At 43.1% G+C, this 26,971-nt stretch overlaps 1 protein-coding gene across 1 annotated transcript in view; it reads right to left on the bottom strand.

The window, feature by feature from the left end:
- Positions 1–26,971, bottom strand: part of LOC126236340 (ATP-binding cassette sub-family C member 4-like) — a 218,559-nt gene that overhangs the window by 72,763 nt on the left and 118,825 nt on the right. Inside the window, exons 16-17 of the mRNA XM_049945566.1 lie at positions 15,769–16,132; positions 525–675 (exon numbers count right to left, since the gene is read on the bottom strand). Coding sequence (XP_049801523.1) covers positions 525–675; positions 15,769–16,132 — 515 coding nt within the window. The remainder of the gene's footprint in view (positions 1–524; positions 676–15,768; positions 16,133–26,971) is intronic.

Below are 26,971 nucleotides of genomic sequence, written 5' to 3'. Positions count from 1 at the left end.
TTTGCGTATTCGGTCAGTTCAGTTGTTCACTTCAGAACAGTCTCTTATTTTTATGCTCTTAGAACAGTGAGTTATTGCGCAATTTCTCTTCGTTTGAGCCTTACGTCACAGTGCATACAAAAATGCTTCTGAGATTTGTTAAAATATTCTTTGGGAAATCTGTGATGAGTGAACCGAAGATAAAAAGTGTTAATAGCAAGATATGGCAATAATCTTCATCTTTATCAGAGAAAATATCACGGACCTTATGTGATTTGAAAAAGATCATGCAATGGAAGTTACTCCTTGACCCTGACACCAAATTAAACTTAAGCAATAGTCATATAATATCTTTCCTTAGAATAACACAAGTATTGCACATTTGATGTGTAGCACAAGAGTGCAATAAGGTAACAATAATAACAAAATCTCAGGGGGACTGTATAGTTACCAAGATTTTGTGTTGCGGAACACTCTGATAACCATGTGGGTAGTGTTTTCATTGTGCAGGGGAAACTGGAAAGCAGGTGACGCTCAGTACTTACGAATGCCTTCGAGTCTTTTGATGTTTCTCCCAGTTGTCATGAAACGCTTCGCCACAACGCCAAACAGTGCTCCGATAATGACCATAGGAACAATTAGCAAGTAGTTCACCACGAGGACCATTGCCAGGATGCCACAGAGCGCCATGTATACCTGCAGCGGCAAGAACAGTTCGCATTACGTCACTCGAGTGTCAATCAGGCTCTTAGTGAAAACAGAATCGTTTTCGTATCACCTATAATAATATTATTTACTTGCTAAATATTTTTCCGAAGACGTGTTTTTCTCAAATTCACACAAATTATTATGCTCATCTAGTAGTTAAAAAAAAGGAACAATGTAATGTACAAATGAAAAATGTGTAACAGAAAGTAATCTAAGGCTTGTTTACCGCTGGCATGCGTCCTATTCCTGAGCTTATAGGTGATACAAGTCTACATAAATTACAAATCTTCATAACTGAATATTATTTTTGAAATCTTAGTAAGTGGCGATTAGAGGCATCTACCCAGAGACGTTTCCCTTCCTCCCAACGGCAGTGAACATCATAGAATGATCCTAGTCACTCCTCTTAAAGTACATACTGATCGCTTTGGATCTCTGTAGACAGTGTAGAATTAGTATCAGGTGGTAAGCTTACGTATGTCCCGACAGTGAAGTGTTGTGTACGCTATGTGGCACTCAGATGTACGGAATAGTACAGTAAGATGGATCGACGTTGGGACTTGGCAGAAGGCCAAAAAGAAGCTGTCATATTTAGACGAGATCATAAGCACACCATGAATGAAGTTACTCCATTTGTTGTTGTGTCAATGGGGACCTTCCAACTGTTGTACAAAAAATTGTGTACCACTTGCAGCACGGCAACACACACTCAATGCAGCTCTCGTAAAACGAGCCTAACCGACAGGGACTGTAGTTGAAAGTCACGCCTCTTCAACGACAATACACGAAAGGAATTTACGTTTTAAACGAAAGAGTCACCGTGTTCTAGGAATAGGTGGGTGGGGGGTTGGCGGGGAGGAGGGGACAGCACGGCTTTAGCAGCCGTGCAGTGCGGACGTGTTGCCGGCTGCAGTGCCAGCACTCTCGCCCTGTTTACTTCCTTAGGCCGACACTAACGTGACGCCGCAGCGCGACAAGATAATGGCGAATCAATAGCGAAAATCAACATTGAAATTAGCTTTCAGAATCGAGCTTGTTAGACCAAAAGCACTCAATGTAGACTGGTTTTTCAAAGAAGGTGCCAAGATCCCGGCTGCCAACATCATTGGTATGCACTCTTCGATCGTATCTGTAAGTAACACGGCCTACGTGCAACTTATTAACGACGCTACATGCAGCAAGGTTCTTCGAGAGATGAAACAAAGTCTATGAGACGCCTCAATTCGCCTCTCCAAAGAAGGACAATGAAGACCTGGGCAAATGGGGATGGAACATCATTTGTTAATGCACATTTGAATTAGAATTTATTAAAATTACCAAATTCCTCAAAAATCAGCAAACTTAAAAGGATGGCCCCCAAAACCAAATGTATAGTTACCAATTTCTAAATTAAGAGCACTGCAAAGCAAAGATTCAGGTATGACGAAATTTATCAAATATTCTTTACATCAATGAACATTTGAGAATAAAATAATAAATTTACATAAACTTAACGGTGTAGGCTTTAAGTAGTATCATACAGCTCTTAAAAACTTTTAGCAGTGCGTCAAATAATGTACACAAGCTCACAGTAACACCGGACTAAACCTTATCTGGACACATCCAACGACATTTAAATCGATTTAAAGAATGTTTTAGGTAAAGACTTATACAACTGTAATAAGAAATCTGAAGACGAAACTTTTACGTATAGAACAACTGTAATAAGAAGTCTGACGGTGAAGCTTTTGTGTATAGAACCACTGTAATAAGAAACTTTACAAAATATTCGGAGCAATGTTTTGGTACTGCAAGCGGTTCCCACAGGGCGGTAGAACCCATTACACTCCACAAGAAAGCGGAGCAGTAACCAAAATTAACTAATTCTAAAACATACACAAGACTGTCATTACAAACACAATAAAATTAACGAGCGCAGCATAGCGTGGCATCAAGTAGCTGAATCTCACACTCAGGAAATTAGATTTAGGGTTTAGCGCAACTAACATTGTGTTTTACAATACAAGAAAGGACAAGTAAAAAAAAAGTCATGGTACCAGGTGACATAACAGAGGCGTACAATACGTTATTATAATTTTTCTTCATTTACAAGAAGCGGAAATTTTTTTGTTGCATGGCCCACGCTACCGCTCTTAAACAGAGAATTCCATTAATACCAAGAGAAACCAGGCTGAGTCATCTCCATAAGACTGGCTGTAAGAACACAGATGGAGCATTAAAAATCACACCAAACTGTACACTGTCTACAACGGCAAAATTTACTGAATGCCAGTTTTTATGCCCTTACCCACTTCTCTCAACAAAGGACCAACGCAATAAATAACAAGCATGTAATACGAAGGAAGTTTTACTACGTTAGGCTGAACCTTGTCAAACAAATCAAATGATTTAAATAGCAAGATGATAATTAGCGGGTATCGGCTTCTCCCAGAGGCCTGCACAATTAACGAACATTACCCGATTTAGCGCACCTTGCAAGACGCTCGGCTGGTATAACATGTCGTAACTGCAGTTACAACAGAGCTGCTGCACTGCTAAATGCAGCAACAGCTTCAAGCTTCTCACTGGGTGTTAAAGGAGAGAAGTAAACATGCAGCTTGTGGTTCTGTGGTAGCACGCAGAGTAGAACTCTGGCACAGACGGTAGTCTGCAGCGCCACTCCGTAGGCCGCGGTGGAAAAGGCCCCTCTTCCCGCGGTACCACTAACTACGGCGGAACGCGGCCCACACGCCCGCCGTCATAAGCATAGCCGACAACCCCACACCGCCAGGTGCTCCGCACATCACACGAGCTTTCCAGCTAAGCACCACCTAGCTCCCGGGAGGACTGTCTGAGAGAGAGCGAGCGCACCAGAGATCTCTCGTAATCCGCCCGTGGACACCTTCTAGGCAAAGAAAATCGCACACTAAAGCCTGGTGTGATAGGTTAGAACACGGTTAGACTGTGCTTGTGTCCCAAACGGAAACGTTGGCAACGTTGGGGCTGACCATGCCCGACTGGGAGTGTGGACTATAAGCATATTCGAACTACCCTTCGAAACCACGGCGGTAGAAGTCTTGGCGGCGCTCCGCCCCTACGATACAGTACAACAGCGCGTGATAGAAAAGTGGACCCAGTTTAAGACATATCCAGACTTCAACGGAGTACGCCAGGTGTGCACTGAACTCCACCAACACATACCATCACACCTCCCAACAGGAGGCTGTAGGACCATAGTTATTTATGATGACCTACCTAAAGCGTGTTCCGGATGTGGAAAGGAAGGTCACCTACGTTCCCAGTGCCTCCAAAGTCGGTTCACACGACTTCTACAGCAGAGCATGGCACCTGCACCGACGCCTACAATGTTTCCAGTAACTTACATCGCGGCTCTCACGACGTCTCCGTTTGTCCAGACGCAACAGACCGACGTTGTAGTGCCGCAACCACCCTCTGTGGACCGACGCCGGGCCAATCGGTCTGCCTGGCCAGCGGCGGAATTCCCTCCAAACCATCGACACCACTGAACACTGCAGGCGCCGCCGACAGCAGGATGGAATCGATGCACATATCGTACGAACAGAAATCCTCATGTTAGTGAAGTGTGGGTCAATGCCACCATCTGACACGGAAGGCCACACACGAAAACAGTTATCACCAAAATGCCAAAAGGGCCGCTGCAGGACTGTGTCGTAACACGGCAGTTCTCACTTGCAGGAGGAAGAACTGACCCTGTAGGACAAGAACCATGGAGCTGACACCATTGCCATTGACTTTACCCTTGCACAATGGATGGTGGTGTGGGCGGAGGTTGTCTGCAAGTCCTCTGCAATGAGATGAGCAGAAAGTTTCCAGTGCAGGCTTCAAAATGGCTCGCTCCATTCCTATCACCTGCCACGACCATAAGGAAGATGAACACACTGTACCAAAATCGTGGACCGAAGACGTCGATACCGAGCAGGACCCAGATCTGGGGTCCTCTGAGGTCTGAATAAAACTGGGAGGGCCACTGTCGGTGGGGTGCGATATCACTCACGACGTCTGCTTCTCTCCACCATCACCATGAATAACCCTGGCTAACAACAACACCGCCAGGCTTACCGCTTGAATATCATCTTGGTTAGTTCTCCTGCCGAGATTCAACTCTTGAGAGAAACAGTACGAGCCACAAGAGTCGACTTTACATTCCTGCAAGAAATGCGAATGAATGAACTCTCGAACTTTTATGGCTACGCTATGTACACGACTCTTAGTTGTCCCCCAGACACCGGCGTGGAGATTATAGTGCGTGATGGTATCGAAGTCATTGACATCACTTATCTCCATCTGCATGAGGATAAGAAGCCACAGCACTGGATACCCAATTCATTAATATTTGCACACCATTGTGCACCACCAACAGTTGTGACCGACCAGGTACTACTCCACTGACATCGTCCCCTTTTCTTAGGACGGTACAAACACAGAGTCTTCACCGACTATGTTAATTGCGTCCTTCATCCCAAAGACCAAATCCCGCACTACACGACTTGTCTGGAACTGGGTATGGCGATTCACGATCTATACTTGTGCGACACATGGGAAAAGATACACAGTGACAGCTCTGGACATTCGCATCTTACCATTCATTCGGCGAGACAACTGGATGGCATATATACGTCACAAGATCTTACACAGGGAGTGTTGATCACCGAACGATGACGGCCTCTGGCCTTCTCTGATCACAGGGGCTACATCTGCATTATGCATCTCCACCCTCAACAAGTCTAGCATAGTAACAGCATTGGGAAGCTGAATGTAACACACCTCCAGGACCTGGGCTGTCGTCGGCAAGGCGTCGCTCCCGATACCATTCTACTCTGGCATGGTGGCTCCTCTGTGTCAAAGTGGCAATGTGCAAGACGCTTATGCAGTTTCGCAAGGACACAGCTGCGTGGTATAGGGAGATCCTACTTTTAATCCATGGCGCTCAGGGGCCTTGACCTCTACCCGCATCAACCGACCGCCAGCGAGAACGACATCAAAACAAGGCCTACATATTATCGTTGACAAAGCACCAATTAGATGGTGCCATAGTCCGCTCGCGACGACACTACCAAACGACCGCGTAGGCACCCACCAAGCATCACGTTGTGTCAGACATGCGGGATCATTTTCGTCATCTTTATCAGGAAAAACTGTAGATGACCAGGCCACTGTGGAAGCGTTACAACAGGTGACATACACTATCGACAGAGAAACAGCGACAGCATTAATGCAGGAACTGTCGTCTGAAGAGGTGGTGTGTGCCTTAGGCAAAAGTGCGGTCAATAAATCTCCAGAGCCCGATGGATTACCGGTCGAATTTTACCGGACCTTCCATCACATCATGATGCTGGGTTACAATGTTCCGAGAACTCATGTTCCCCAGACTGCCCAGTGTGACCTACCTGAATCAAAGGATTTCTCATAGTGGTACACAAGCCAACAGGAGGGCAATCAGTCACTGAACATCGGCCACTTACAGTGTTGAACGACAGCCAAAACACCTTCGCCAGGCCTTTGGCAAGCCGCATTACGAAGACTTCGCCAATTGATTATCGCCCCATAACAAGTGTCACAGGTGAGAGATGCAAACTTACAAATGTCCTTTGGTTACTGAAGGGACTTAATAGCTATAGCCTCAGTGTGCCGCCTGAGAGTGCATCATAACTTCCTCCTACAAATGATGGACCATATGGGATTTTCCCGTTGGCTCATCGTCATACTGCACTGCCTTTTGGCAGCAACCAGCTTTCAGGTCCTGGCCAATGACAGAGGGTGTGCCCAGTACTCATTAAGAGGTGTCTACCTAGCTTCATGCAACATCGCTTTAGACCCACTCCTCAGTGATTTCAACCACAAACTATCTCACATCTCACTGTGGGGCAACACATTCCGTTATAGGGCGTATGCTGACGAGCTGCTACTGCTAGTTCGTTCCATCGATGAAGTCCATGGCATACTAAACTGGATCGAGCGTTATGGACAGGCTGCGGGCAGTCTTGTGAATATCAATAAGCCGGTGGCGCTGGATATCGGGCTCTGTCTTTGGCTAGGTGCTTTCGCCTTCCTATGGACAGTTACTGAAAGATATTTGGAAGTCCCGTTTACAAAAGATTTGCTCTAAACGGTCGTGGCAAACTATCGATGATTACTACAGACTGTACGCGTGATGGTGCGCCAGAACCTGCTCCAGGACTTAAACCAACTGAGCTTGTGGAATAAGTGAACCTCTACGTGGCTTGAAAACTCAGTCACAAGGTAAAGGTTCTCCACCTACCGAAGGTGATTGGTCACAGACTTCAGGTGGCCTTCAGTTATTTCCTATCGAAACGACACGTATTTAAAGTACGTTATGACACACTCACCCTCCCTCTACATGACGGAGGGGTGGGACTGGTTAATATCCAGGCACGGATAGCTGTCCTTTATATGATCAGTGTGTGAAAAATGTAGACCAGTCAAGACGCCTCCCTCACGGATCGTCTATTGAAGGTACTGATGCCAGTCTTTCACGCCCTTCTGGTGTCGGTGGCGCATGTCCCGACACAGCTCTCTCATGTGTCGACATTCGTTCTGGATACAGCTTTGTGACTTCGGACCTCTGTGAACCAGCCTGCTGAAGGCAAAAGATTTGTACAGCACCCTTCTGCGAGCAGCTCCGCGTAACGTGGTAGAAACAAAGTATCCAACTGTTAATTGGCCATGAGTCTGGAAAATGATACACCACCACGTTCCACCAACTATGGTGCCCGCGACGTGGTATCAAGTCACCAACAAAAATTATGAGGCGGGACACTGGTTCCACGCTATCGGATTAACGGGCCCCCCAATTTACTCTGAGCGTCGCATCCTGAACACCAATGAACATCGCTTCACGTGCGTGTCGTCGTCCAACTTTCGGCGACTGATGCAGAACGGTTTAGCCTGTTACCTCTACGTACCACCTGACGTGATTGAACACCGGACTTTCTTATGTGCGGATAATTATTACTTTCCTCTCGCAAACCATCATGCGCTTATTTGGTTCGAGGGAATTATCATCGACTACATCTACGGCGAAGTGGAGAAAGTGGAGCTTGATTACTGGTGGTACCTGCAAAACACTCGCAACGCTCTTGAATGCTCACTGAGATATCGTACGCTCTTGGCAAATTATTTATGCTGTGTTTTCGTAAACGCCCCTCTAGTTGGGATGTACTAGACTCAGTGTGACGTTCCGTGCAGTATCACATCGAAGACAGAATGATCTGAATTGTAAGCAGTGAAAAAGAGAGAGACTGGCTGATTCATGGGAATCTGCATTCATTGAGGCATTAGCAGTGCAGCATGAGACTGATACACATATTTTCGACGGTATTGCTGGAGACAGAAAACGCCAATGGCAGTCGACAAGAAAATTCCAGTTGCACCATTTCTTGAAGAAAGATTCTGTTAGATGAAGTAGCACAAGTAACGTATAAAGTTATTTTAGTTTACCCTTTGACTCACATTTTTGTAACATTCTGCTTTCACTTGAACACATTTAGTAATTACATCATGTAACAAAAATTACAGACCCGTAGAACCTTGGGAGAACTTTTCGGGATGGCTAGGAACAACGACTGAAGAGGGGTAGCTTTTTTTATGCTATGGTAAAAGTGACGGTGCCAGGTAGCAGTGGATTTGATTTTCGTTTCTTTTTTTGAGATTACACTTAGCTGAATAAGGAGACAGTTCCACCACAGAAAAGGGTAACGTCTTTGATTATTAATCAAAACGTAGTCGGTCCCGGGTAAGAACCTCGCCACTGCTTAAATTTCGAATAAAAAACGTCAACAACGGCCGCCGATAAATTTCGGCATGAGAAGTCACCCACGTGCTGCCAACGGCATTGTCGAAGAGGGCGAGGAGTGTATAGAGGTTCAAGTCACTCACTTACCCTTGGGTTGGAAAACTGCCGCTAACTGGCAGAAGAAACAGCAATTATCAACGACATGAGGATGCAGGATGCAATGGAAACCATTGCATTAAATACACATAATGTGTGTCCGCAGGACATGTGGCCTTAAGTCAAAAAAGTGTCATGACGATATCTCCATCGGCAAAAGATTCTGGACTAACCCCCATCTGGATCACCGGGAGAGCATTGCCAAGGGGGAGGTGACCATGAAAAAAAGATAAAATGACCAACGAATCGATAACGTTCTATGAGTTGGGGGGGGGGGGGGGGCGAATATCACAAGTTTGGACCTATTAGTTAAGCTACAAAATCTTAAAAGGGAAGTGCTAATGCTCAATCTAGATATAGTGGAGGACAGTGAAGTAAAATGGAAAGGAGACAAGGAGTTCTGGTAAGACGAGTATAGGCTAATATAAACAGTAGCAGAAAATGGTATAATGGGTGTAGAATTCGTTATGAGTAGGTAGGTGAGCAGAGAGTGAGTTAATGTGAACAGTTCACTGAAAGGATTGTTCTCATCAGAATCGACAGCTAACAAACAGCGACAACAGTAGTTCAGGTATACAATGTTGTTGTATGGACGGGATCAGAAGAAAGGGTTATGGTAGATTATGGGCTTGGTAGCAGAAACAAGGGAGGAGAAAGATTCAGTTCTGTGACATATATAAGTTTTTGTACTTGAAAATGGCGTAAGGCCGAAATAAGGATCTTACAACAATAAAACAAAAGTTATTACAATCAAATGGCGGCAGTATCATTAAAAAATATCAGTTAGTAATAGCGAATACTGTAAGTACCATAAGAGAAGGTGATATTCCTGGGAAAGGCCGGGAGATACGGGAAGATATTCCGGATTCAAATATTGGATTTTAAGGCGTAACTGGGGGCAGATATAGACTCAGATCACAATAGACTAATGATGAAACGAAGGCTGAAGTCTCAGAGACAAATCAGGAAGAGTCAATGTGCAAAGAAGTCGGAGACGGAAGTGCTACGGAATGAAGTGACAGGCTTGAAGTTCTCTAAGGCTATAGATACTCTGGCAACTCAGAAGGCAGTGCAATTGAAAAGGAATGGACATCTCTAAAAAGGACAGTCACAGAAATTGGAAAGATAACCGTAGGTATAAGGAAGGCATCTACAAGGAATCCATGGATAACAGATGAAATACTTCAGGTGAACGACGAAAGAGGGAAGTACAAAAATGTTCAGGGAAGTTCTGGAATAAAGAGATACAAGTTACTTAAGAACGAAATAAACAGGGAGTGCAGGGAAGATAAGGCAAAATGGGTGCATGAAAAATGTGAAGAAATGGAATCAGACATGATCGACGGAAGGACAAACTCAGCATTAGAAGAGTCAAAAGATTTTTCGGAGAAATTAAAAGGAAGAGTGGTAACATTAACAGTGCAACGGAAACTCCAGTGTTAAATGCAGAGGAGAGAGAGAAAGCGGATAGGAGGAAAGAGTACACTGAGGACCTATGTGAGGGGGATGACTTGTCTGATGACGCGGTAGAAGAAGAAGCAGGAGTCGACAGGGAAGAGATAGGGGGTCTGGTATCAGAATCACAATTTAGAAGAGCTTTGGAAGACTTAAAATCAAATAAGGCAGAAGGGATCGATAACATTCCATCGGAATCACTAAATCATTGGGGGAAGTGGTAAGAAAATGATTATTCACGTCAGTGTGTAGAATGTGTGAGACTGGCGATGTACCATCTGACTTTCAGAACAATATCATCCACACAATTCCGAAGACTGCAAGAGCTGACAAATGCGAGAGTTATTGCACAAGCAGTTTAACAGCTCATACATCCAAGTTGCTGACAACAGTAATATAGGGAAGAACGGAATATAAAACTGTGGATGTGTTAGATGATGATCACTTAGGAAAGGTAAAGGCACCAGACAGGCAGTTCCGACGTTGCGGTTCGTAATGGGAGCAAGACCACAGAAAAATCAGGGAATAATAAGAGTGGAAGACCAAGAACGAAGTGCTCGGATAAAAATGGGTGTAAGACAAGGATTTGGTTCTTCACCCCTATTGTTCAATCTATACGATGAAGAAGCTATGTCGGGAAGATTCAACAGTGGGGTTAAAACCCAGGCGAAAGGATATCATTGATAAGATTTGCTGATGACATTTCTATCCTCAGTGACAGTGAATAGAGGATCTGCTGAATGAGGTGAACAAAAAATTGAATAATCTGAATAATAAAGGTTCGTGGGGGGATTTGAACCTTTTTTTTCGGTTATCAGGTCATCAGTCTTCTGACTGGTTTGACGCGGCCGGGCACGAATTCCTCTGCTGTGCCAACCTCTTCATTTCATAGTAGCACTTGCAACCTACGTCCTCAGTTATTTGATGGATGTATTCCAATCTCTGTCTTCCTCTACAGTTTTTGTCTTTACAGCTTCCTCTAGTTCCATGGAAGTCATTACCTCATGTCTTAACAGATGTCCTATCATCTTGTCCCTTCTCCTTATCAGTGTTTACCATATATTCCTTTCCTCTCCGATTCAGCGTAGAACTTCCTCATTCCTTACCTTATCAGTCCACCTAATTTTCAACATTCGTCTGTAGCACCACATCTCAAATACTTCGATTCTCTTCTGTTCCGGTTTTCCCACAGTCCATGTTTCGCTACCATACAATTCTGTACTCCAGAATTCTGTACTCTCAGAAATTTCTTCCTCAAATTAAGGCCGGTATTTGATATTAGTAGACTTCTCTTGGCCAGGAATGCCTTTTTTGCCATGGCAAGTCCGCTTTTGATGTCCTCCTTGCTCGCTGTTCTCATTTCTACTTCTTCTCATTACCTTCGTCTTTCTCCGATTTACTCTCAATCCATGCTGTGTACTCATTAGACTGTACATTCTGTTCAGCAGATCATGTAATTCTTCTTCACTTTCACTCAGCATAGCAATGTCATCAGCGAATCGTAACATTGATACCCTTTCACCTTGAATTTTAATTCCACTCCTGACCTTATCTTTTATTTCCATCATTGCTTCCTCGATGTACAGATTGAACAGTATGGGAGAAAGGCTACATCCTTGTCTTACAACTTTTTTTAATAAGAGCACTTCGTTCTTGGTCGTCCACTCTTGGCTGTTATACATATCGTATATGACCCGTATCTATCTATTGCTTACCCCTACTTTTTTCAGAATCTTGCACCATTTTACATTGACGAACGGTTTTTCCAGGTCGACAAGTCCTACGAACGTGTCTTGATTTTTCTTTAGTCTTTCTTCCATTATTAACCGCAACGTCATAATTGCCTTTCTCGTGCCTTTACCTTTCCTAAAGCCAAACTGATTGTCATTTGGCGCATCCTCGATTTTCTTTTCCATTCTTGTGTATATTATTCTTGTAAGCAACTTGAATGCATGAGCTGTTAAGCTGTTTCTGCGATAATTCTTACCCTTGTCACGTCTTTCCGCCGGCCGCGGTGGTCTAGCGGTTCTGGCGCTGCAGTCCGGAACCGCGGGACTGCTACGGTCGCAGGTTCGAATCCTGCCTCGGGCATGGGTGTGTGTGATGTCCTTAGGTTAGTTAGGTTTAAGTAGTTCTAAGTTCTAGGGGACTTATGACCTAAGATGTTGAGTCCCATAGTGCTCAGAGCCATTTGAACCATGTTTTCACGTCTTTCCGTCTTCGGTATTGTACGGACGATGCTTTTCCGAAAGTCAGATGGTATGTCACCAGACTCACACATTCTACACACCAACGTGAATAGTCGCCACTTCCCCCAATGATTTTAGAAATTCTGATGGAATGTTATCTATCTCTTCTGCCTTATTTGACCTCAAGTGCTCCAAAGCTCTTTTAAATTCTGATTCTAATACAGGATCCCCTACCTCTTCTAAATCGACTCCTTTTTCTTCTTTTATCACGTCAGACAAATCTCCCCCTTCATTGAGGCTTTCAGTGTACTCTTTCCATCCATCCGCTCTCTCTTCTGCTTTTAATAGTGGAATTCCCGTTGTACTCTTAATGTTACCACCCTTGCTTTTAATGTCACCGAAGGCTGTTAGACTTTCCTGTATGCTGAGTCTGTCCTTCCGACAATCATTTCGTTTTCGATGTCTTCACATTTTTCCTGCAGCCATTTCGTCTTAGCATCACTGCACTTCCTATTTATTTTATTCCTAAGCGACTTGCATTTCTGTATTCTTGAGTATCTCGGAACGTTTTTCCACTTCCTCCTTTCATCAATCAAAAAAAATGGTTCAAATGGCTCTGAGCACTATGGGACTCGACTTCTGAGGTCATTAGTCCCCTAGAACTTAGAACTAGTTAAACCTAACTAGCCTAAGGACATCACAAACATCCATGCCCGAAGCAGGATTCGAACCTGCGACCGTAGCGGTCGTGCCGTTCCAGACTGTAGCGCCTTTAACCGCACGGCTACTTCGGCCGGCTTTCATCAATTAACTGAAGTATTTCTTCTGTTATCCATGGTTTCTTCGCAGTTACCGTCTTTGTACCTATGTTTTCCTGCCCAACTTCTGTGACGGCCCTTTTTAGAGATGTCCATTCCTCTTCAACTGTACTGCCTCCTGAGCTATTCATTATTGCTATATCTATAGCCTTAGAGAACTTCAAGCGTATATTGTCATTCCTTAGTACTTTCGTATCTCACTTCTTTGCATATTGATTCTTCCTGACTAATGTCTTAAACTTCAGCCTATTCTTCATCACTACTACACTACTGGCCATTAAAATAGCTACACCACGAAGATGACTTGCTACAGACGCGAAATTTAACCGACAGGAAGAAGATGCTGTAATATGCAAATGATTAGGTTTTCAGAGCCTTCACACACGGTTGGCGCCGTTGGCGACACCTAAAACGTGCTGACATGTGGAAAGTTCCAACCGATTTCTCATACACAAACAGCAGTTCACCGGTGTTGCCTGGTGAAACGTTGTTGTGATGCCTCGTGTAAGGAGAAGAAATGCGTACCATCACGTTTCCAACTTTGATAAAGTTCGGATTGTAGCCTATCGCGATTACGGTTTATCGTATCGCGACATTGCTGCTCGCGTTGGTCGAGATCGAATGACTGTTAGCAGAATATGGAATCGGTGGGTTCAGGAGGGTAATATGGAACTCCGTGCTGGATCCCAACGGCCTCGTATCACTAGCAGTCGAGATGACAGGTATCTTATCCGCATGGCTCTAACGGATCGAGCAGCCACGTCTCGATCCCTGAGTCAACAGATGGGGACGTTTGCAAGACAACAAACACCTGCACTAACAGTTCAACGACGTTTGCAACAGAATGGACTATCAGTTCGGAGACCATGGCTGCGGTTACCCTTGACACTACATCACGGACAGGAGCGCCGGCCGGAGTGGCCGAGCGGTTCTAGGCGCTACAGTCTGGACCCGCGCGACCGTTACGGTCGCAGGTTCGAATCCTGCCTCGGGCATGGATGTGTGTGATGTCGTTAGGTTAGTTAGGTTTAAGTAGTTCTAAGTTCAAGGGGACTGATGACCACAGAAGTTAAGTCCCATAGTGCTCAGAGCCATTTCAACCAATTTTGAACAGAAAGGAGCGCCTGCGATGGTGTACTCAACGATGAACCTAGGTGCACGAATTGCAAAACGTCATTTTTTCGGATGAATCCAGGTTCTGTTTACAGCATCATGATGGTCGCATCCATGTTTGGCGACATCACGGTGAACGCACATTGGAAGCGTGTATTCGTCATCGCCATACTGGCGTATCACCCGGCGTGATGGTATGGGGTGCCATTGGTTACACGTCTCGGTCACCTCTTGTTCACATTGACGGCACTTTGAACAGTGGACGTTACATTTCAGATGTGTTACGACCCGTGGCTCTACCCTTCATTCGACCCCAACGAAACCCTACATTTCAGCAGGATAATGACCGACCGCATGTTGCAGGTCCAGTACGGGCCTCTATGGATACAGAAAATGTTCGACTGCTGCCCTGGCCATCACATTCTCCAGATCTCTCACCAACTGAAAAGTCTGCTCAATGGTGGCCGAGCAACTGGCTCGTCACAATACGCCAGTCACTATTCTTGATGAACTGTGGTATCGTGTTGAAGCTGCATGGGCAGCTGTACCTGTACAAGGCCATCCAAACTCTGTTTGACTCAATGCCCAGGCGTATGAAGGCCGTTATTACGGCCGGAGGTGGTTGTTCTGGGGACTGATTTCTTAGGATCTATGAACCCAAATTGCGTGAAAATGTAATGACATGTCAGTGCTAGTATAATATATTTGTCCAATGAGTACCCGTTTATCATCTGCATTTCTTCTTGGTGTAGAAAATTTAATGGCCAGTAGTGTATATTGTGATCTGAGTCTGTATCTGCTCCTGGGTACCGTTTACAAATCGGTATCTGATTTCGGACTCTCAGTCTGACCATGATGTAATCTAACTGAAATCTTCCCGTTTCACCAGGCCTTTTCCAAGTATACCTCCATGGCATTCGCTAAAACGTGTTAGAGAACTCAGTTAGTCTTTCTCCTCTCTCATTCCTTCTCGCAAGCCCATATTCTCCTGTAACCTTTTGATCTACTCCATCCCCAATAACTGCATTTCAGTACCCCATGACTATTAGATTTTCATCCCCCGTTAAATACTGAACATTTGAATCTACTCTCCATCTGAATCTACAGTTTTGAATAATTTGTGTACTGCCTGTTTAATGTAGGTACTTGGACATCGGAATTCTGAAATGAAAGTCAGCAAAAAACTTTTATAGACCGTAAATACATGAAATATGAGTGCACAGAAAGTAGGACGGTGAGTACCAGCCAGGTTTGTCAAGTGGTGTAAGAATCAGTTACGCTGGTGCCCACACTTGACACTGAGGTGATCCGACGGATAATATCGAAGAGCCACTCCTATAGGAACTACCGCCCTCCAAAAAGTATCCAATGTCGTATAGTCACAGAGAACTAGATCATTAATCCCCTCACTGCTTGTTACGTGTTTCTCCACAAGTCATCACGAACACCACGTGGTTCACACACGATACTAGTACCGGTCGCTTGGTCATAATTCAGCGATCACTGGCAGTAAGTTTTCTCGCGTATAGTTTCGAAGCTCGTGCCAAGATTTGCTTTGTATCGTTTCCATACGTACCTGTATCATATTCATCATAAACTGCGGAAGTAGATCGTCTGTGGAGCCGACGTCTTTGGAGAATCTGTTCAAAATCCTCCCGGACGGATTCGTGTCGAAAAAGCTCATAGTGGCCCTGAGGATGCTGTTGAACATGCGGCTGTGAAGATTTTTGGAGGCTCGCATGCAGAAGGTGAAGAAGGCGACGGAGCGGAGCTGCGTGAAGGCGATGCAGCCGAGCACGAGGCCGGCCAGCAGCTCGAGGAACGTCTGGGCGGGGGGCAGCGCAGACAGCCGGCGCCGCAGCGAGCCGTCGTCGTCGTCGCCGCCGCCGGACTCCTCCAGCTGCTGCTGCAGCGAGCGCCTCAGCACCTCCGTGTCAGACCTGTGGGCGACGCCAGGGGGTACACGTGGCAACGACTTTTCCCTCTTCTCTAAATGGAACTGGTCTGCGGCTGGTCAGAGAATTGAAGAAAATGATTACCGACATCGGTAATTTTGTTCATTATTTTATTGGACTACCAGTATCGGTGCCTCATTGCCAACATCTTCAGGCTCCTGTATAAATCGACTGAATCAGGCTTAAAATGAACAAAAAATCTGACATGCAACATCAGTTGTCATTATTTGAAATAAATTAACCGTTCATATGTATTAGAAAAAGTATAAGAAGAAAGATCAAAGATATCAAGACGGTAAACTGAAAGTCACGACATACAAACAATGGTCACAGAATTGTCATGTATCTGTCAACTGTATTAAAAAAGCCGCATAAAATACAATGCTAACATAATATTACCACATAAAGTAAAAGTTTTCACATTGTAGTAATTAGAAAAGCTTTTATTGAAAAATAAGCTGAGTCATGTTGTATATACAGTGGTCGAACTGTAATGAGACATCCTGAAGATAGCGAATCTGCCTCAATACATAAATACTGAAAAATAAGAAACTGAAATAATGAATGAGTAAACGTGATAAAGAAATAAAGAAAACTAATCCTAGTAGTGTAACTGAACTGTGAAGGGATGCAATAACCGTTAAAAGACTAAAAACCAGAAATGAACCACTTGTTCATGGTTCAAACGGCTCTAAGCACTATGGGATTTAACATCGGTGGTCACCGGTCCAAGAAACAAAATTTTAAAAAAATGTAAGGAAAGGTGTAAAACACAAGGATATAAAAATAGAAGTCATCAACAAAGTAAAGGTGTGTGTGCTGGTTTAGAAGCATAGAGGAAGTAAACTCTAAATCTTAGTCATTCTTTTCAGTAGCTGTCTCTCTATACTGTAACGTGAGAATTATTGCAATAAAATCTTGTCAATTGTTATAAGCTTAACAGCGTAGAGTAAAATAGTTTATGAAGAAAACTGATATGTCAAAATAATGGGAACACATCCTGAACAAAACATGATTGTAGAAAGAAAGGACTAACAGTGACTCAATAATATAAATGACACAGGATTCAAACCAATATCTGTCTAATCGGAGAAACGCTGGGCATGTGTGGCAGATGAGACAAGAACATGGATAATGTGCCAATGTACTCAATATTTAGGGAAGATAACTCAAGCCACAGAAACAAATAAAGAGGCATGGGGTGCAAACAATCTCCTGTCAGCTGGTTTCTATATATTTTATGCGGGCTATATTAACACAGTAGAGGGATACATCATTCCTCTGGAAATCTACTAATGACTTGTTACATCTATTTCACGGAGACTTATTGCTCTACTGCGTTACAAAAGTGGATCAACACGATTTCCAGCAGGAAATCATATTTGTACATTCACTTTTTTGCACTGATATTACTAAAAACGTTTCGCTACGTTCTTGTGAGAGTTGCTTCTAAACACTACCTACTTTTGTCTCGGACCAAAAGTGCCCCACTAGATCTCTTCTACACCCACTGGTGGGCGGTGCATCCTCGTTTAGAACTGTGATTCAGAGGAATACATTACCACTGAAAGCGTTCGAGGAAAATCACCAGTGAATTCGTAGCGCGGTAAACACAACTAGACATATGTGGTACTTTCAACACAGGTAAAAACTTGAAATTCGGGCTACACTTTAGTTTTGAGACAAAATAACGCTGTAATTTTTTCTCGTTACTATCTTGTAATGGCGTCAGAAGACAAAATTCTTTCCTTATCAGGAGTTCATTATTCATCAGGTCACTAGAATGGGGAAAAGAAATTGGCCGCGGCCATCACATGAGATCCACCCTAGATCCAAGATCGTTTTACGACAAACATGGAAGCGATGGTCGACTTAACACACGCATAGCTTGCTTGTTTCGTGAATCGTCCAGCACGCGGCCCCAGCAACCTCAACCGCGAACAATGAACGTACAGTGAACCAGCCTAGGAAGACGACCGGGTGTCTGCAGATGTCTACGGTCAGGTGACGCAGTTCCCGTAAATTACGGGCCGGTGCTTTTGTGAGAGTGGAGCTGGGGCCCGACATCGACCCTGCCGTTCATCGGGTTCAGTCAGGCGTATTTGGTGGTGATCGAAGAATCAACTTGAGTTCACTACCATTCTCCTCAAACCACTGTAGCACCACGATTCTGGCTTTGCGACACTGATAGTTCCTGTAGGAACGTGCAATTGCAGTCGAGGAAAATACCAAGTATGAAAGGATGCACGTTGTCCGCAATTATGTTCACGTAGTCCACAGGCTTCTATTACTACTACAGGTCCAACTGAAGCCTAAGTAAATATTCTCCAACACAAAATACCACCCCAGCGACATGCATACTCGGCGCTTTGCATGTTTCGAGCAGCCGTTTACCTGAATGACAACGTACCATGCGACCACGTTACACGTGGCCAAGGTCCACGATCCATTCTTGGTGATCCCATGTCCACTGCAGTTGTAACTGACCATGTTGCTGGGTTAATATGGGAATAAGTCATTTTCCGAGCCACTATTTGAGCTGAACGTGTGTTCTAAAGCGCGTGTGCCTACACAAACATTGCACTCAGTCGTCGCGTACGCCACATATCTCCGCATATCCTACTTTATAGGGCAGGCAAGGCTCCGACGCTCACTGTCGACTGGCCGTGGTTTCACCGTCCTCCTGCCGCCTTCAGCAGATGCTCACGACAGTAACACACAAACAGCAGACCAGCTTCACCGTTTTCTATATGCTCATTCCTAGGGCGTCAAGTCAGAATGATCTAACGTTTGTTAAAATCGTTTGTATTGTGGATTTCGCCATTTGCGGGCCATAGCTCCCGCTGGAATAAATCCACATTTATCCATGCTCCGCTTACGTAATTCACCTTCCACCATACGTGCCCGATACACAACGAAGCGACGTTCAGCATCGTGATGAGTACTGGTCATATTATTTTGGTTGATCAGTCTATGTTTCAAAAAGTAATTCTAACTATCTTTCAGGCTAATTCAGCCCTTATTAAAAGTAGATATTATTCACTATTTACATAGCTGGAAAAGTGACAAGTATAAGAATGAAACACCTGAGTAAGAAAGCGAGAGAGCTAAGAAATGTTCTGCAGTTATCTCTCAACTATTCCCTCCCTTTTAACGGACTTACTTCCTCTGGATTCCAAGTATTTATGTCATTGATGAGATTTTAATGTAAAAAGCAATAATATCTTCTCGGGTTTCTTGCGGCGTCAATTCATCTGGAAATTTGTGGTAATTTCCTATGAGACCAAACCACTGAGGTCACCGGTCCCTAGGCTTACACGCTACTTAATCTAACTTACGCTAAAGACAACACACACACACCCATGCCCGCGGGAGGACTCGAACCTCCCACGAGAGGAGCCGCGCGAACCGTGGCAAGGCGCCCTTGACCGCGCGGCTACTCGCCGCGTCGTCAATTCAGTCAACACAAGAGAACGCATTATCAAAGGTTAAACAATCTTTGTGGACCGTCACACACAGGTTGCATCCTCCTGCGTGAAGTATACTCCACATACTGGTAAAGTTGGCGCATTTTACAGCTTGCTGTATTAACTCTCGTAATATTGTAATCTAGTCAGTTACTTTAATTTTAAAATTTTGAAAAAAGGGTTGTTTTTAATGAATTCTTCTATCAGATTCCATTATATTTTTTTTACTTTTTCAGTTAAAGTTAATTAAAAAATTTAGGTCTTAGCAATAGATGCCACTTGTGCAATGATTGTCATATTCAATATTATCAGGTTCGAGATCTCAATTAAACACCAACATCTGTTTAAATAGTATTTTAAGAGTAAAAGTCAACACCAGTTAACGAAATTTGCATTTTTTAATTTTATTTCAGGTATTTCAGGGAGCATAAAGTAGTACACATCACTGAAAGAGTAGTGATATTCATAAGCGTGTGCCAAAAGATATTTTCAGGTTTTGGACCCTACTTACGTATCAGTATGTGTTTGAAAAGTAAGTGATTGGTATAAATCAATAAAAATAACTATTTTTCTGATTTTTAAGTGTTGTATCCACGGACCCAACCAACCAACCAACTCACGCACGCGCTTCCTGACCGTGACATCGCTGGCCACAGTTCCTGTCGTGGCCGTTGGCGTCTCAGGGCGTTACCGCCGACGGAAGAGGTCGCGCCGTGGCTGAGCTCGGGTCCGCAGCGCCCTCTGCCTTTTGCATATAAGGAGGAGCGCTGGCCCTGAGACAGGCAGTCTATTGTCGATTGTCTATTGCTATCCTTTCGTGGAGTTTATAGCGGAGCCATTGCAGTGTGATATTTGCTATTGTATTCGAGTAGGCTCAGTACACGGATTACTCTTGGATATTACTTGGACTTGTATTGCTGGTGCGCGTTTCGTCAGAAAGAAAGATAAGTTATCTCTTCATTCTAGCTGGAGCAATTCTTGTCATTAATTATTTTTCGGCCAACAGACATAGCTACATCCTGGTCACTCCCCACGCTTTATACAATTTGTGGTGGTTGCCCCAAAAGTACCGCCGAGGACCTTGGGTTTGGGAGCCGTCACAAAGTTAAGGTTGGCATAAAGTACCCCCCAGTTACGTGTGTTATGGAAAATGCCTTGGTATTGCTAGGATTAATGGATTTGACTACTGACAACAGTGTCAGTGACGAAGGATTGTTTCTTATTTCACTTTTTACGCTATAGTATGAGGACTTCTATTGAGGTTTATGTAAACAGTATAATGTAACTACGATGAAGGGTTGATCTAAACTGGTACCTGATAATCATTTGTTTCATTAGAAGCTCTTCGTGATTCTGTAATATCTTTTCCAGTATTTACGAGCTGTAGAGCACCACATAAACAGAACGCTCGTATACTGTGTATCAATCAGCAATAAGAAGTGTTTCACAGCGGATGTAGCTTCGACTTATTCAGGAAACAAAGACAAAGATAGACACAGAATCTGGCTTCGGTAGTTGACCTGTACATTGGAAGATACAGGAAACAGAGTGCTGAATTGAGCTACCTCTGGTCTTTTATATGAAGTCTCGTGGTGTGATTTTGGATTAGCGCCGAACGTATGCCTAATGTTCTGTAATCCAAGTCCATCAGTGTCTGGGTCGAAGGCATGCGCATGTACTTGGCTGGATCAGTAGGGCTGTAAGGTGGACATGTCAGTTTGATTTTGTACGTTACCGATGGTCACGTCAGAGATAGAGAGCAAGCTACGTTCCTGTTAAATAATCTTTGGTGTTATTGTGTCACAATCTTTGCTTCCGCGTTGTCTGATACATTCTTAGTTGAAATGCGATAGGTGATGGACGTGTTCAGCAGTGCCGTGTTGGCTTGTGATTGTATCTATTAGATGAAGAGAGATTTATTGTGAAGGATAGCAAGGATGAATATTTTGTATATATTGGAAGACGAAAAGAATATAACTCTGGAAGAATGCTACTTTTTTGAGAGAATGAGTTTGAGATATGACTGCAGCATTGCGCAGCTAGTCGGAATGATTGTTAGCTAGTTAATTTTCTCAGAGCTGAGAAAAAGACCACACCCCTTCCGTGAGTCATGCTTTAAGATATCGACTGATTAAGCCGTTTGGTTTTACAGAAATTCTCTGTTAACGTTGTATCCTTTTCAAATTATTGTTCCCTTTGTTAAGCGTAGCAATGTGCAAACCTATGTTATGAGTAAAGACCACGCGAATTTTTTAATACATACTTCATTCTAAAATCGTTGTCTTGGAATACCATTTCATAGGAATAGTTACTCCCCCATCCACCGTTACGTATCACCACAGTGCATCATGTGGTATGCAACAATTTGAATATTTATTTAGAAACAAAAACCTAGATTAGCCGGTGCCTGCTTGCTGTTTGCTGTTGTGCTTTCGTGAAATCTGCCACAATGTTTTCAAGACGCGAGGTAAGCGGAAATTTTGATTAGGGCCAGATAACTATCTTACATCAGTTGCTCATTTCATATAAACACTAGCTACAATTCAGTTCAAATTAGGTTCTGTTTAGTCACAGGTTAGCATACGAGTTTAAGTTGGATAACACTTTCTAAGTATACAGTTTTGTTACTACGTAGGCTTTTATAGAGTGGGAGGTAAAGTTGGACTAAATTTCATTCAGAAACCAGTTGTGTGGAGGTTACAGACTTCATATTTGTTAATTACAACAATATTAACACGCGTGCAAAGTATCGAATCTACGCTCGTTTCTAGGGGTTCATTAAATATTGCTATAAACGAATGAGGCTCTATATCAGGTATGCTTCGTGAAAACGAAGGCACAAAGAGTCAGCTGAAACAGTTTAATACATTCGACATCTAATCGACTTCATAATAGCAACTGCCGTTTTCTGTGACTAAACTCAGCAAAATGTAGCCACTTTGTAAGAAAGTAAGCAGAGATGTAGCTGCTGTTGCTTGTTAAGTGCAGAAACTGACGCAGTGCAGTAAGAGAGTTCAGAAAATTAGTACTCGTGGAGAAGGAGTCTAAAATTTCAACACCAGAAAGCCCATTCATGTCACGTGATGGTACATGCAGTAACTAGCCGAAATCTTGCCTTGTACAAACATTTTTTTTTCTGGGAGACAATTCTAATGTTTTCTTTGTGGAAAGACCTGATGTTCTCACCCTGCTATTTTTGACAGTTTATAGGAGCACTTATGGAACATTTTAGAAATCTATTTCAGTATATTCTTCCCATAATCATTCTAAAGTGAGTACTACAACCTTTCTGAAAAGTACAAACAATAGAATCATTACTGCATGAGGAGTTCATAGAAGAGTCGACAAATGAAGGATTGAAACTGAAATAAAGTAATTATACAACAAATTTAGTTTCAAAGATAAATTCATGAATTATATCCAGCTTTAAGGGCTGCAGCAAGGAAGATTTTCCATTACATTTTCATCATCACACTGAGATGCCTGCATGTTTGAGTAACATCTGCTCTTAATGGAGCTGGCTTCCACGTAAATCCTTTGATAAAGCAGCAAAGTAATCACTGTCACCAATGTGGTGGTGGTTAGTGTTTAACGTCCCATCGACAACGAGGTCATTAGAGACGGAGCGCAAGCTCGGTTTAGGGAAGGACTGGGAAGGAAATCGGCCGTGCCCTTTCAAAGGAACCATTTGCCTGAAATGAATTAGGGAAATCACGGAAAACCTAAATCAGGATGGCTGGAGACGGGATTGAACCGTCGTCCTCCCGAATGCGAGTCCAGTGTGCTAACCACTGCGCCACCTCGCTCGGTACTGTTACCAATGTTCCCTTTGTCAAATCTTGTGACTTTCTGCTTCATATGCTGTATTCTCGTTTTCTCACGACTGTTTTTATTGTGAGCAGATATCAGAGTGCCTCGTTGGCTCAGACCAATAAGGAATAATTAATATATAATAGATTTCCACCCAGGTCAAACGACTATGAGATTTATAAGACAAAACTGAACTACCCTTTTTATGGAAAATACAAATTAACAAACCATTCGGTTGTTTCAATTCACAGGTCTCACTATTTGCTGTCGTTCCTTCACGTAATCTTTCAGACTCCGTAAACTTTATTTCTGTTGTTATTCTTTCAGTGGTCTGTCCCCGTCAATCATAAAAATAGCTGACTGGTAGTCAAAGGAGAAACAACTGTATGTCAATAGCTCAACGTGGCGTTTCAAGGCTGCAATGATAATTTTGGCAGTAAATGTTGAAACATAAGCATCTCCACCAAGCGCATTCTCCTACTTAAATATTCAGAATTTGAACCATATACCAATATCGTTAATAGCTTTTGAAATAATAATTTAAAAATCTTATTTTTAACAAATAGTACTGTTTAGCTCACCTAAGTGTGCCGACATCGCGTCACTGCTGAAAAGAGTGAGTGAATATCCAATAAGCTGCAAAACTATGAACTATTTTATTGATTCCAAGAACAGGAGTGTGACTTTCTTAACAAAGGGTGGGGTAGGAAAGGAAAACCACTGTTGTGAATATGAACATGATAACTGGACCCTGCTCTCAGATTTGTACTTTGGGTTTGAAAGATGGTGCCATATCCACAAACACTTTTGTTACTCAAATCAACAAACAGGGAACCATGATGCATAAATGGCTCTCGTTTAATTGATGAAAAGGTTGTTGTTGTTGTTGTTGTTGTTGTCTTCAGTCCTGAGACTGGTTTGATGCAGCTCTCCATGCTACTCTATCCTGTGCAAGCTTCATCTCCCAGTGCCTACTGCAACCTACATCCTTCTGAATCTGCTTAGTGTATTCATCTCTTGGTCTCCCTCTACGTTTTTTACCCTCCACGCTGCCCTCCAATGCTAAATTTGTGATCCCTTGATGCCTCAAAACATGTCCTACCAACCGATTCCTTCTTCTAGTCAAGTTGTGCCACAAACTTCTCTTCTCCCCAATCCTATTCAATACCTCCTCATTAGTTACGTGATCTACCCACCTTATCTTCAGCATTCTTCTGTAGCACCACATTTCGAAAGCTTCTATTCTTTTCTTGTCCATACTAGTTATCGTCCATGTTTCACTTCCATATATGGCTACACTCCATACAAATACTTTCAGAAACGACTTCCTGACACTTAAATCTATACTCGATGTTAACAAATTTCTCTTCTTCAGAAACGATTTCCTTGCCCCAAAACTCCTTTACTACTTTAAGTGTCTCATTTCCTAATCTAATTCCCTCAGCATCACCCGATTTAATTTTACTACATACCATTATCCTTGTTTTGCTTTTGTTAATGTTCATCTTATATCCTCCGTTCAAGACACTGTTCATTCCGTTCAACTGCTCTTCCAAGTCCTTTGCTGTCTCTGACAGAATTGCAATGTCATCGGCGAACCTCAAAGTTTTTACTTCTTCTCCATGAATTTTAGTTCCTACGCCGAATTTTTCTTTTGTTTCCTTCACTGCTTGCTCAATATACAGATTGAATAACATCGGGGAGAGGCTACACCCTGTCTCACTCCCTTCCCAACCACTGCTTCCCTTTCATGCCCCTCGACTCTTATAACTGCCATATGGTTTCTGTACAAATTGTAAATAGCCTTTCGCTCCCTGTATTTTACCCCTGCCACCTTCAGAATTTGAAAGAGAGTATTCCAGTTAACATTGTCAAAAGCTTTCTCTAAGTCTACAAATGCTAGAAACGTAGGTTTGCCTTTTCTTAATCTTTCTTCTAAGATAAGTCGTATGGTTAGTATTGCCTCACGTGTTCCAACATTTCTACGGAATCCAAACTGATCTTCCCCGAGGTCCGCTTCTACCAGTTTTTCCATTCGTCTGTAAAGAATTCGCGTTAGTATTTTGCAGCTGTGACTTATTAAACTGATAGTTCGGTAATTTTCACATCTGTCAACACCTGCTTTCTTTGGGATTGGAATTATTATATTCTTCTTGAAGTCTGAGGGTATTTCGCCTGTCTCATACATCTTGCTCACCAGATGGTAGAGTTTTGTCAGGACAGGCTCTCCCAAGGCCATCAGTAGTTCTAATGGAATGTTGTCTATTCCCGGGGCCTTGTTTCGACCCAGGTCTTTCAGTGCTCTGTCAAACTCTTCACGCAGTATCTTATCTCCCATTTCGTCTTCATCTACCTCCTCTTCCATTTCCATAATATTGTCCTCAAGTACATCGCCCTTGTATAAACCCTCTATATACTGCTTCCACCTTTCTGCTTTCCCTTCTTTGCTTAGAACTGGGTTGCCATCTGAGCTCTTGATATTCATACAAGTGGTTCTCTTCTCTCCAAAGGTCTCTTTAATTTTCCTGTAGGCAGTATCTATCTTACCCCTAGTGAGACAAGCCTCTACATCCTTACATTTGTCCTCTAGCCATCCCTGCTTAGCCATTTTGCACTTCCTGTCGATCTCATTTTTGAGACGTTTGTATTCCTTTTTGCCTGCTTCATTTACTGCATTTTTATATTTTCTCCTTTCATCAATTAAATTCAATATTTCTTCTGTTACCCAAGGATTTCTATTAGCCCTCGTCTTTTTACCTACGATCCTCTGCTGCTTTCACTACTTCATCCCTCAGAGCTACCCATTCTTCTTCTACTGTATTTCTTTCCCCCATTCCTGTCAATTGTTCCCTTATGCTCTCCCTCAAACTCTCTACAACCTCTGGTTCTTTCAGTTTATCCAGGTCCCATCTCCTTAAATTCCCACCTTTTTGCAGTTTCTTCAGTTTCAATCTGCAGTTCATAACCAATAGATTGTGGTCAGAATCCACATCTTCCCCTGGAAATGTCTTACAATTTAATACCTGGTTCCTAAATCTCTGTCTTACCATTATATAATCTGTCTGATACCTTTTAGTATCTCCAGGATTCTTCCAGGTATACAACCTTCTTTTATGATTCTTGAACCAAGTGTTAGCTATGATAAAGTTATGCTCTGTGCAAAATTCTACAAGGCGACTTCCTCTTTCATTTCTTCCCCCCAATCCATATTCACCTACTATGTTTCCTTCTCTCCCTTTTCCTACTGACGAATTCCAGTCACCCATGACTATTAAATTTTCGTCTCCCTTCACTACCTGAATAATTTCTTTTATCTCGTCATACATTTCATCAATTTCTTCATCTGCAGAGCTAGTTGGCATATAAACTTGTACTACTGTAGTAGGCATTGGCTTTGTGTCTATCTTGGCCACAATAATGCGTTCACTATGCTGTTTGTAGTAGCTAACCCGCACTCCTATTTTTTTATTCATTATTAAACCTACTCCTGCATTACCCCTATTTGATTTTGTATTTATAACCCTGTAATCACCTGACCAAAAGTCTT

Source organism: Schistocerca nitens, chromosome 2 (assembly GCF_023898315.1).
Source record: "Schistocerca nitens isolate TAMUIC-IGC-003100 chromosome 2, iqSchNite1.1, whole genome shotgun sequence".
Taxonomy (NCBI): domain Eukaryota; kingdom Metazoa; phylum Arthropoda; class Insecta; order Orthoptera; family Acrididae; genus Schistocerca; species Schistocerca nitens.
This window is presented reverse-complemented; position numbering and strand designations above follow the sequence as displayed.